Source organism: Balaenoptera acutorostrata, chromosome 11 (genome assembly GCF_949987535.1).
Source record: "Balaenoptera acutorostrata chromosome 11, mBalAcu1.1, whole genome shotgun sequence".
NCBI lineage: Eukaryota > Metazoa > Chordata > Mammalia > Artiodactyla > Balaenopteridae > Balaenoptera > Balaenoptera acutorostrata.
The window spans coordinates 18,547,907-18,560,170 of record NC_080074.1 but is presented as its reverse complement, the minus strand read 5'-3'; the positions used below and the strand labels follow the sequence as shown (position 1 = coordinate 18,560,170).

The 12,264-nt window shown below is 42.6% G+C and overlaps 1 protein-coding gene across 30 annotated transcripts in view; it reads right to left on the bottom strand.

The window, feature by feature from the left end:
* The window catches only part of GLT8D2 (glycosyltransferase 8 domain containing 2), a 57,923-nt gene that overhangs the window by 5,832 nt on the left and 39,827 nt on the right, over positions 1 to 12,264 (bottom strand). For 29 of the 30 annotated variants that reach the window (XM_057557327.1, XM_057557310.1, XM_057557312.1 and 26 more), the window contains 5 exons: positions 7,533 to 7,704; positions 5,014 to 5,131; positions 3,522 to 3,606; positions 2,773 to 2,885; positions 5 to 171 (listed from right to left, as the gene is read on the bottom strand). In XM_057557327.1, the coding sequence (XP_057413310.1) occupies positions 5 to 171; positions 2,773 to 2,885; positions 3,522 to 3,606; positions 5,014 to 5,131; positions 7,533 to 7,704 (655 nt within the window). The remainder of the gene's footprint in view (positions 1 to 4; positions 172 to 2,772; positions 2,886 to 3,521; positions 3,607 to 5,013; positions 5,132 to 7,532; positions 7,705 to 12,264) is intronic. The other variant, XM_057557329.1, reaches the window with a different exon arrangement.

Genomic DNA, 12,264 nt, shown 5'->3' with positions numbered 1-12,264 from the left:
ATACTCCACATTTTTTTGCATCCATTTCTCCAACTGTTTGGTGATACGCTGGTGCTTCCATTCCGTCATGTTGGCAACAATCACACCAGGATTGAAAGAGCAAGTGCTGGGGCTGATGCCAAGGTCTTTTATCGTCTTCTTCCGATAGTCCAGATAGCCCATGTACGTGTTCTATAAAGGAAGAGGATATGTGTGCTTTTGACCAAGGAATCTTTTGTTTCTGGAAAATAACCACTTTCTTGAGACCATCATGCAGCACCTGGGCTTCCTCCTGTGTCACTGGCCACTTCCTGGAGTCCTTTCCCAGTTTTCTCTTGTTTCCCCAACCTCTAAAAACTGAGTGCCCCTAGTTTCATGTCCAGCATCTGCTCCTTTCTGCAGCATCAACTCCCTAGACAGCCTCATCTTGTCTCATGGCTCTAAATCTCTCCGTGTAGACAGCCTGGACCTCTCCTCTGGATTTCCAGCTCCACTACATCTGCCAACTCTATTTGTCCTTGTGGGTGATTAGTGAGGCAGCTCTCCTTACATCCCAAAACTGATCCCAATCCTATCCCAAACCTGCTTCCCTACAACCTGCCCTACCTCAGTGTCCACTCCATCCTTCCAGTTCGACAGAACACCTAAGGTCATTAGGTCATCCTAGACTCCTCCTCCTCACTCACTTTTCATCCAGATCTCAGCAAATCCTGTCCGTCCCATCTTCCAAAATATATTCAGAAGCCAACCACTTTTTTTCCTTTTTGACCGCGCCACGTGGTTTGTGGGATCTTAGTTCCCCGACAAGGGATCGAACCTGGGCCCTCAACAGTGAGAGCGTGGAGTCCTAACCACGGGACCACCAGGAAAGTCCCCAGAAGCCAACCACTTCTTACTGTCTCTACTACCTTCCTGGTCCAAACCATAATTACCACTCACTGGATTTCTGCCAGCTCCTCCCAACCTGTGTCCTGCTTCCACCCTTTTCAACCCCACTCTGTCTCAGTGTTACTTATCTGCTCAAAGCCCCTCCAGTGGCTTCCCCTCTCATTCAGAGTAAAACCCAGACTCCCTAAAATGCCTGCCATGCCCTCCACCATCTACCCCGCCCCCATTACCTCTCCAACTTCTATTATTCTCCCCCTTGACCCCTCTGCCACTCTGACCTCCTTGTTCCTTTAATACACCAAACACACCCCTGCCTCAGGACCTTTGCATTTGCTGTTACCTCTTCTGAAATGTTTTTCCCCTAAATATCTATTAAGATAGTTGCCTCAGTTCTTTCAGGTGTAGGCTCAGTGACAACATCTCAGTGGAGCCTTCCTTGATCACCCAACTTAAAATCCAACCCCACCTCCACCCTGATCCTCTGTTCAATATTTTACTTGCTTGCTGACCGCCTCTTCCCACTAGAATGCAAGCTACCCAAAGGCAGAATTTTAGTTTTATTTGCTGTGTTACTAGCACCTAAAACAGTGTCAGACACATAGCAAGCACTCAATAGCTAGTTTTGAGTGAATGTAAAATGAGGAAGGACACATTATTTCACCCACCTCATGGGATGCTCAAAGACAACATGGATGTAATGGAACTATTTGAGCACTTTTCTATGTGCAGGCACTGTTCTAAGAACTTCACGCACATTACCTCATTAGTTGCATACAATAGCTTTACATGTATTAACTAATTTAACTCTCCCAATAACCCTACCAGAGAAGTATTGATACTGTTATTACCTCTATTTAAGAAATGAGGGAGGGCTTCCCTGGTGGCGCAGTGGTTGAGAACCTGCCTGCTAATGCAGGGGACACGGGTTCGCACCCTGGTCTGGGAAGATCCCACATGCCGCGGAGCAACTAGGCCCGTGAGCCACAACTACTGAGCCTGCGCATCTGGAGCCTGTGCTCCGCAACAAGAGAGGCTGCGATAGTGAGAGGCCCGCGCACCGCGATGAAGAGTGGCCCCCGCTTGCCGCAACTAGAGAAAGCCCTAGCACAGAAACGAAGACCCAACATAGCAATCAATTAATCAATCAATCAATCAGCCAAAAAAAAAAAGAAGTGAGGAAGAAAACTACTGATTAAGTAACTTGCCCAAGGTCACAAAGCTACTAAGTGATGGAGCCAAGATTTTGACAGGCAGGTCTGGCCCCAGGGCCTAGGCCTTAAAGTGTGTCACAGCTTAAATGTCACACATATAAAATTATTTCCTGGAACTTTTTTTGAAGAACAGCATTCGATTCGTAATAGCATCTTGTATTGTAAAGCCATTCTTTTGCTTTCGGTGTTACATCTGGGTTCGACTGTCTTCATTTCTACCAGGGTAAGGAGCTCTTTACCTTGGAACAAAATCAGTATTTTCCTCTACTGAAAGGAGTGGGGCGGGGAATAATGGTCAAAACTCTGAAAACAGAACCAAAGGTTCAGTGAGTCTCTTTTACAGAAAACACCATCTCTGCCATAGAATGTAGTTGCGAGTGACTTAGATAACAACCATCGTTTCTGGAGCATTTACTGGACACTTTGACATCATGTTATTTCATCACAACTCACAAAAACACAACCAAATAGATGTTATTGTTGCCATGTTTCAGGTAAGGAAAGCGGGACTTGCAGGGGTGAGTAACTTGCCCGGAGTCGGCGAGAGCGGAGCTGGGATGTGAATGGGAAGCCCAGGCCCCGGGCTGTTCGCCTCCCAGCAGTCCCCCAGTCTTCTCCAAGGTGAGGATGACACTCGTTCTGAAGTGCAGGGAGGAGAAGGGGCAAAGGGAGGATTCCCAAGACATGTGCCCACCTGCAGCCCCACAAGTCTGTGTATGTCCTGGGAGGAGGGCAAATCGCAGTCATCTGAGAAAGCTGCCGCGTGGCCCAGGGCCAAGGTGGTGTCGTACAGCTCTTGGATGTCCCCTGGATTCACAAACACCAGGAGTTAACAATAGTATAGCACTCATTCTAGGGCTAGATAGAGGCTTCGAGCTTAAACAATCCCTGATTTTGCTGTGGGGGAAAAGTATGTGATCCATGGTTTCAAGTGGCTTGGCAATTTTCTTGATAAGAATAGGTCATATCAATTTAAAAAGCCACTTGATAATAAGCTCAGATCAACACTGGTCAGATTTCTTTATTTCTGTTGCTGTGTATGTACCACACCAATGCTTGTCTTATTTTGCACGCAGGAGAGAGAGAAGGTGACATTTAACACTAAAACTTAGCTCGCTTCTAAGAATGTTGTCAGTGAGGCTTTATCCCCCTACATTTTAGGCGTGCAGGAAAAGGAAAGGCCACCTATTACAGGCTTTTACAAGCTACTTATTACAGACCTTGACAATCAGAGAGTGGCTCTCAGAAAGTCAACTGGATTGTCCCAGTAAAGTATCAACCCCTGTTTTCAAAGTATTCCCTGATTAACAACAACGCTATACTCCCAAATTTAATAAGCAATCAAAATCACTGAGCCGCTAGATATTTCAAAAATGAAGAGAGACAGTCATTCTACTTATCAGCTGCTCTGTTTCCGAGTGTTCTTGGCATCGGTGAGCATACCTTGTACGATTACGTCATCATCCAAATAGATGACTTTCTCATGTTGATGGATAAGCAGAGGGAGATAAAATCGAACAAAGTTCAGCTGTTAAAACAACAAAAGCAGTGATGGTGGGGAAGAGACAGAAGGCCCAGTGACTAATAGGGGTGCTGGTGGGGGGGGTCAGCTTTGACCATGGCCTCTGCTCAGCTCCAGGTCTGGAGCAGAATAAAACAGAGGCTGCAAAGAGGCCTCGCCCGAGCTTCCTGGTGCCCAGTTCACCTGGGCCCTGGGACTGAAACCAGCGCTGGTCAGCAGTTCTTCTAGATCCAAACCCCCCACTGCTGAGACTGTCCCCGCTTTCATCTCTGTGAACTGATGCAGCGGGAGTCACAGAGGCTGTCAATCTTTCTGGCCACAAACTGCCTGCCTTCCTCTACACTCAGTAATTTGACTACTGTCAACTAAAACAGCCTTAAACACACATGCGCATACACACACACGTGCACGCACACACACATGCACGCACACACATGCAGCACATGTGTGCACGCGCACACATATGTGCACACATACATAAACTCACATGTGCATGCACGTGCACACGTGCACGCATAAACGCACGTGTGCGTGTGCACACACACATATACGTGCACTCATACATACATGCACATGTGCGTGCGCATGTGGAGCTCATCTCACACGTCATCACATCACACACACAGGTTCACCCTCTTAGTTCCTTGAACCAGAAAAAAGCCAGAGAAGCATGGGCTGAGGATGGGGGTCTTAATGTTTTAATAGCTACAATACTGTATAATGCAAAGTCCCAACTCAGCTAGCACTCTTGATAATAAATATCTGGAATTGGGAAAAGATCTTATCATCAGAGGGCTTCGAATTTAGTTAATTGTCAAGGATGGATTTAAACAATAATCACATGTAGAAGGGGGCTGCATTTTCTGTACACCTGCCATCAAAAACACCACTCTTTATGCAGAAGAGGGTCCCTTTTGTAAGAACTCTTGCAGTAAAACACCTTAAGATTCCCAATGTCAGGAAGAAAGTTGGTGTCTCCTGAAAGTATTAGTCAGTACTCTGAAGTATATATATATAATCCATCTTGTTACCGTTTTTCCTCAGCTGCTGGGATACTCTGAGCTAAGTGTAAGGTCCCGGCACGGTACACACAACTGCCTCTGGGCTGGGAATAATTTTTCTAGGCCTCACAACTCGGGCCCTCCCCCACCCCACAGGCGTATTTACACACATAAATGCATCCTGCATTTTCTTACGCTTCGTTTCTTCTTTCATAGCTTCATTATGGTTTATGTAAACCATCTTACATCCTTTCTGCAGTAGGTGGCTTTTGAATTATAAATAAGCAGAGTTTGGTGGACATCTAAAACTGCTAGGTTTCAAAAACATTCTGTGTGCTTCCCAGTGGCTGGCGCTCCGCACCGAACAAGGTCCCACCGAGAACCATCCCCTACATGTGCGACCCCTACTCACAGGCTGGAGCAGTTCAGGCCTCGCGGAGTCTGGTCTGATCTTTCCTTTGAGGACCATAGGGTTGAATTCCACGATTTTAAAGTTTATTTCTCTCAGTTTAGAATGTTCGATCCATTTTCTAAAGGGATGACAAAAACAAAAACAAAAAACAACCTCGAGCACACACCTCCAAACTTTCCTCAATTTGCCTATTGCCTCAATCTCTTGCCTCCATAGAAAGTTAAAAATAAAATATGTGCAACCTTAGTAGAGTCTAGTCTATAAATCCTTCTGATTTTTTCCCCATCTGGTTTAGCTTTGAATCTTTTTTTTTTTTTTTTCTCATTCACGTAACTTTCTGCAAAGGAAATGAAGCAAAACAGTAATAACCAAATATCTCCCCAGATCCACATAATCTCCACAGGAAACTAGAAGAACAAAAAGTGTTCCTTCTTTCTTATAAAGCAGCATCTGTGGTTGACGGTGCTCTCTTTGCCATGAGTTAACAGCTCTGTAAGGAAGCCCGGCCTTCTGAACCTGCTACTTTGACTGAATCGTGTTTACTCTGCTGTTTTGACTCCAAGGATGATTTGAATTTACCTTTGCATTACCTTTGCATTGAGAAGATTTACCTCAGTCTTCTCTCCTTGCTCCCCACTTTCTCTTCCTCCTCCTCTCCACTCTCTCCCCTTATGTGTTCTCAGTCTCACAGAACTTGAAATACCTTGAACTTCCCTTCATCTCTGCTCTCTCCACTTCCTCCATCCTCCTTAGAAATAGTCACTGTTAACAGCTGGGGATCTTTCTGGGTCTTTTTCTTTACAGAAATACATATATGTACGTGTACAAATTTACAGTTTGGGGGTTTTGATTTCATTGCCATAGATTGAATATTGTGTCCCCCACAGATTTGTATGTTGAAACCTAATCCCCAGTGTGATGGTATTTGGAGGTGTGGATTGTAGGACGTGATTAGGTCATGAGGATGAAGCCCTCATGAATGGGACTAGTGCCCCTTATAAAAGACGTTCATCCCAGTGAACTCCCTTACTCCTGCTGCCATGTGAGAACACAGCGAGAAGACAGCCTGCTATGAAGCACGAAATGAGCCCTTACCAGACATGGAATCTGCTGGCACCTAGAACTTGGGCTTCCCAGCCTCCAGAACTTGAGAAGTAAATTTCTCTTGTTTTTAAGCCAAGCCATCCAGTCTGTGCATTCGGTGACAGCAGCTCAAACAGGTTAAGACATTCATAAAGTGGGTCATACTATATGAGGTGTACTGTAACTTGTATTTTCCACTTAGTAATATGTCTTGGAGATATTCTATACCCTCTTTCTTTATTAATAGCTGGATCATATTCTATAGTTCATTTAAATATTCTTTCACTGATGGACATTTAAGAACTTCACAATATTTTTACTACTTCACATAATGCCAAAATTAACACCGTTGTACATATATTTTGGTCATATGTACTAGAATTTCCGCAGCACAGATTCCCAGCTGTTGAAATGGAACGGTGAGTCAAACTATATATGCATATACCATTTTATTAGATATTGCCATATTGCCCTCCCAAAATTGCTTTACCAATTTATGAAGTGTACATTGTGTAAACAAGGAATAAGCATGTCCATTTTCCTGAACAGGATGGTGTTGTCCTATTTAGTTTTTACCATCCTGCTGAGTGGACAATTCCACGCATTGTTTTAATTTGCGTTTCCCTATTAGTAACATGGAATGCTTTTTCATGTTTGCTGGCCATCTATAGTTTTTTTTTCTATGAATTGTCTGTATTCTGTGCTCATTTTTCTACTATATGCTCATCTTTTTGAATTTTTTTGGTAAGAATTCTTTATACATTTTGGATAGTAATCCATTGTCTATAATACATGTTGAAAATATCTTGCCTAATCTGTTGTGTGATCAGTTTCCCTTAGTGTTTTTCATCAGTTAAAACTTTTTAAATATTAGCAGTCAAATCTGTCAGTGTTTTTCCCTTGGGCTCAAGGAGTCACTCTCCATACCAAAATTATACAATTATCCCGCATTTTAGTAATACATTTAGAATTTTATTTCCTGTTTATTTCTTTTAAATCCAACTCCAATTTATGTTTTAGTATGGTGTGTGATAGGAAAGAGACCGCTTTGCAGTTTAAAAATTATAATTAGTGATGATTCTGAGCCATTTTAAATTATTATATTATATTAATAGTCTCTCAGGTTAAGAAAGCAGAGAAAAGAGAAACTTTTAGAAAGAAAGACTCATATAAACTGCTTAAGGATTGGGTTTCCTTCATTCATTAGATCGTTCACTTCTGCAGAATGATGCATTGCCCTACCGGATTAATGAGGCTTTGCTAAAATTTCCTTAGCTAGGAACACGTTTGTCAGGCCATCAAGTAAACCTCAGGTCATCCCCTCATTAATTTGAAGGACATTTATCAAACCAAAGAAAGAAGGGAATCCATGTAAAGAAAGACAAGGACAATTAAAAGAAAGTAGAAAACTCCAAAGTCTATAGTACACGGATTACCGTATTCTGGACAGAGTGTTCCGGAGTCCAACTACATAGAACAAAATGTTGGCATCAGTGTTGCTGTAGATGCTGTTGATGGCAGCCATGGCCGCACCCATCCTCCCTGCTGCTGCACAAATCACCACCGGAATCTCATCTTCCATATCCTCAGGAGTCTCAGAGTCATCATCTGGAAACATCAAAATCAGAGCCTTGGAACATGAAGGAATGTCACAGTCTGACTTGTCTTCCACAGTCCAGGGGGAAGATAGCGTAGTGGGGAAGAGATTGCCGATTATTCTCCAATATCCAGTCTCTCCTTCTTCTCTTAGAAATACAACATTGGGGGCTTCCCTAGTGGTGCAGTGGTTAAGAATCCACCTGCCAATGCAGGGGACACGGGTTCGAGCCCTGGTCTGGGAAGATCCCACATGCCGCGGAGCAACTAGGCCCGTGAGCCACAACTACTGAGCCTGCATGTCTGGAGCCTGTGCTCCACAACAAGAGAGGCCGCAATAGTGAGAGGCCCATGCACCGTGATGAAGAGTGGCCCCCGCTTGCCGCAACTGGAGAAAGCCCTCGCACAGAAACGAAGACCCAACACAGCCAAAAATAAATAAATAAAATAAAGAATTATTAAAAAAAAAAAGAAATACAACATTGGAACTTTAGCTGGCACTTAGCCAACCACTAAGAATATTTTTCCAGACTCCCTTGCAGCTCTATGTGATCAAGTGCTGACCAATGGGATGTTAGTGCCCTAAATGTGCAACACCTGAGTTTGCCTTTAAAAGGAATATGCTTACCCTCCCCTTTTCTTTTCCCCCTTCCCATTGCCTGGAATGTTGATATGATGATAGGAGTTAAAGCAGCCATATTGGACCATGAGATGGAAACTGCCTCTTGAGGACACCAAAACTATAAAATAGAAAGGATCCTGATCTGGATGATTATGGAACTGACACATCACACTTTCACTTGAGAGAGAAAGTAAACTTCTATTTTGCTTAAGTCACTATTATTTTGGAGCTCTCTTAAAGAAGCCAATCAGATAGCCTAACACATACACACAGTTGAAAAATATGTGAAGAGCTGAAAAGCCTCATTTGATTCACTCTTCAACTCTTGTCTGAATTGGAATATTTACCTTGCCTACATTGCTATAAAGTATACTGCTTGTGATCTTGCTTTCTGTTATCCACCCTCTTGTTGAGGGAGTCAAAAGTTGATGGCAAAAAAAGGAGATAAATGAAAAAGTATGACTAATGCATAAGATGAATAATTGATTATTCTTCTGATTCTTGGCTATGATATAAAATACTAATGTCATAACATCATATTTCAGTACCACAACACAACTTTTAGGTACGAAGAATAATAATTATCAGTATGTAGAGTATTCACTGTCAAACAGATATCTGATTTTTACTTAAAGCTCTCTCTTTCTTTACAGATGTCTTTTTGCAAAATCTCTATTATTCAGACCCAGGGTAGTTTTAGCTGATATTTAATCCAACAAACATGTATGAAACTAACCACCAGGTACTCTGCTTTGTATAATTTAAGAAATATTGAAAGGCCTCCCTCTTTATCTCCTACATCTCTTCCACCACCTTTCTCCGCAAGTGAAATTTCCACCGCTACAATAATTTTTCAAAGTATATTTGCTGGCATGAGATAATGCTCATAATACAATGTTAAGGGCGGGGTGGGAGAGAACACAAAATTCTCTCCAGTATTTGATCCCAATTTGACACATGCATATTTGCAAATGGATCTATGTCTATTTATAGAATTATGAGTAATTTTAATTTCCTTATTTGTGTTTCTTGTATTTTCCAAATTCTCCAAAGTAATTACAGGTTGCTTTTATAAAGAGAAAAAAATATTTCTTAAGGGATTGTTCCTTTTGGACTAAACTGTCATCTTGGGGACGTCCCCTAATCATGTGGTATGTTGCCTAATCATATGGTACCTGCAGGCATCTAAGTGATCTGCCTAAATGAAAATTTGACACCATGGGAGAACTTTAAGCAATGATGTTTCTTCATTGCTTAAAGTTCTCCCATGGTTGCTATAGAATAGAGCCACATTCCATTCCTGGCACACGTGGATCCAGTTCCTGTTCACTGCTCTAGCCTTGTCTACTTCTATTCCAGCATTGCAAAAATACTAGCGGTTCCCTGAATACTGACACCATGTTGTCCCTTATCTCAGTGCCTTTTCACAGGCTGTTTCTGATGTCTGGAATATTATTTTCATCCCCTCCTGCATGTCTAACTATTACATATTCATTCCAAATGCAATATAGACATTGGAGCCCCCAGGAAGCCTTTAACAGCTCACTAACACAAATTAGTTCAGCACTCACCCATGCTCACTCTGTCCTTGCTTGTGGGTGGATTTACCAGCTGCACTGCAATTTATTTGGTAGCATGTCTTTCCTTTCTCTTCTGTAACACTAGGAGCTCTGTGAAGGCTGGGACAGTATCTTGTTCACCTCTGTCTCCTCTGCAGCTAGCCCAGTGCCTGGAACATGGTAGATTCTCAATACATTTTGGATGGTTGGCTGGCTGGCTGGCTGGGTGAATTTATTAGAAACCTCTATTTGAGCACTTACCACATTGCATGGGAAGAATCTATTCATGTGTATGTCTCCTATACTAGACTGTAAGCTCACTGTATTATCCCCACTGAGTCTGGCACCTAGCAAGCACTTAATGAAAGTTTGCTGAAATCAACTAAACAGATATGATGCATTGGCCTTAGAGAACAGGGCCCTAGAGGAATAATTCATGGGTGACTCTTCGGGGCAAAGAAAGAGGGAAGGGTTGAAAATCTGGGGCAGTACCTGGCTGTCAGGCTCAGATAGAGGCCTTCATCAGGCTATGGGCAGAATGAGGTTGCAGGAACATGTCCCCATGAAAGAAGAGCACCCCAAGAGATGGTCAAACACTGAGTTTACAGCGCTGCTGCCGACACATCACACCAGCATACTGCTTAAGAGCCTCTGCCAGTCAGAGAACCTGGGAGCTAACCTAAGCCAAAAATACTGCTCTCTGCCTAGAAGTCTTCCCTGGACAGAATGATAGATGAAGGCGCATTGGAGGAAGGGTGGGAAGATTTTTCAACTGTAATTCTTCACCAATGCCTCATCCTAGCAGATCTTTGGGAATCAGCCATTGTACTACTTGGATCTGTTCCACCAAATGCTGCCTGAGCCAGACCATTAAAAGGTTTGGTTATGAGAAGCCATTTGGTGCCCATAAAAATCTCATAATAATGGCATATGGACTAGAAATTTATTATATTGCTTTAATCCCTTCTCACAAGTAACTCTTATCAAACAATGTCCATTTCTAGAAAAGGTGAAATGTCTGCTCTCCCAGTGCCAAATCTCTGAATCCCATTTCAAATTAGAACTGTTTTAGCCAAACATATAAACTTGCTGCACCCCAAATGGGTCAAGAGTGAATCACCAGCATGCTGATTGCAAGGAAATTGTCAGGAGATTCCATGGAATGTCATTATCAGGAGATTACATAGAATGGTACCATGTTTTTCTTCAGTACATGACTTCCCAGGGCCTCTGGACTTCACGTTATGACACTAGTTCTTTGAATTAATGTTTTAAAAATTGTGAAGATTAATATGGAATAGGTGAGGTACAGAGGATTTTTAGGGCACTGAAACTATTCTGTATTCTATAATGATAGATAAATGCCCTTATAAATTTCTCAAAACCCATAAAATGTACAACACCAGGGGTGAACCCTAATGTAAACTATGGACACTGGTGGAAATTCCCTGGTGGTCCAGTGGTTAGAACTCCCTGCTTCCACTGCAGGGGGCACGGGTTTGATCCCTGGTCAGGGAACTAAGATCCTGCATGCTGTGCAGCACGGCCAAAAAAAAAAATTAACTATGGACACTAGTGAAAATGATGTGTTAACATAGGTCCACGGATTGTAACACATGTACCACTCTGGTACGGGATGTTAATAGTGGGGGAGGCTGTGTGTGTGAGCATGTGTGTGTGCGTGTGCATGTGCATGTGTGTGTGTGCGCGCGTGTGTGTGCGTGCACGCGTGTGCGCGCGTGAGCATGTGCGTGTGTGTGCGCGTGCGCGCGTGTGTGTGTGCGTGTGCGTGTGTGAGAGTGTGTGTGTGCACGCGTGTGCGTGTGGGGGGGGTGGAAAGGGTATGGGGGATATCTCTGTACCTTCTGCTCAGTTTTGCTGTGAAACTGAAACTGCTCTAAAAAATAAAGTCTATAAAATATTAACATGCACTTCTTGAAAAATTCCAGTCAAACAGAAGAGTATCCAGTAAATGGTGATTGTTGTCTGCAGACCTCTCAGCCCACATTCCAAAGGTTACCAGTGTGGTATGTGCCTCTCAAACCCTTCCTAATGTACATACAAAAGCACATATACTACATATTATATAAATATTACATGAAATATGATGTATTATTTTAAAACCAAAATGAAATCATACTTTTCATAGTCTTCTGTAACCTGCTTTTTCCACTTACATACCACAGACATCCATCTTTCCATGCCAACTATGTTCTTTTGAGTGGTATTTCATAACACTGATTCTCTTTTTTTTAATTTTAACACTGTGTGGGATAAAAATGTGCTATTGGATCCATTCATGTGGTGAAAACACTTTATCGTATATAAATATATAGCCAATTAGTCAGGATGTGCATTTCCTAACAGTTCTTTTAACAGCTATTATAAAAG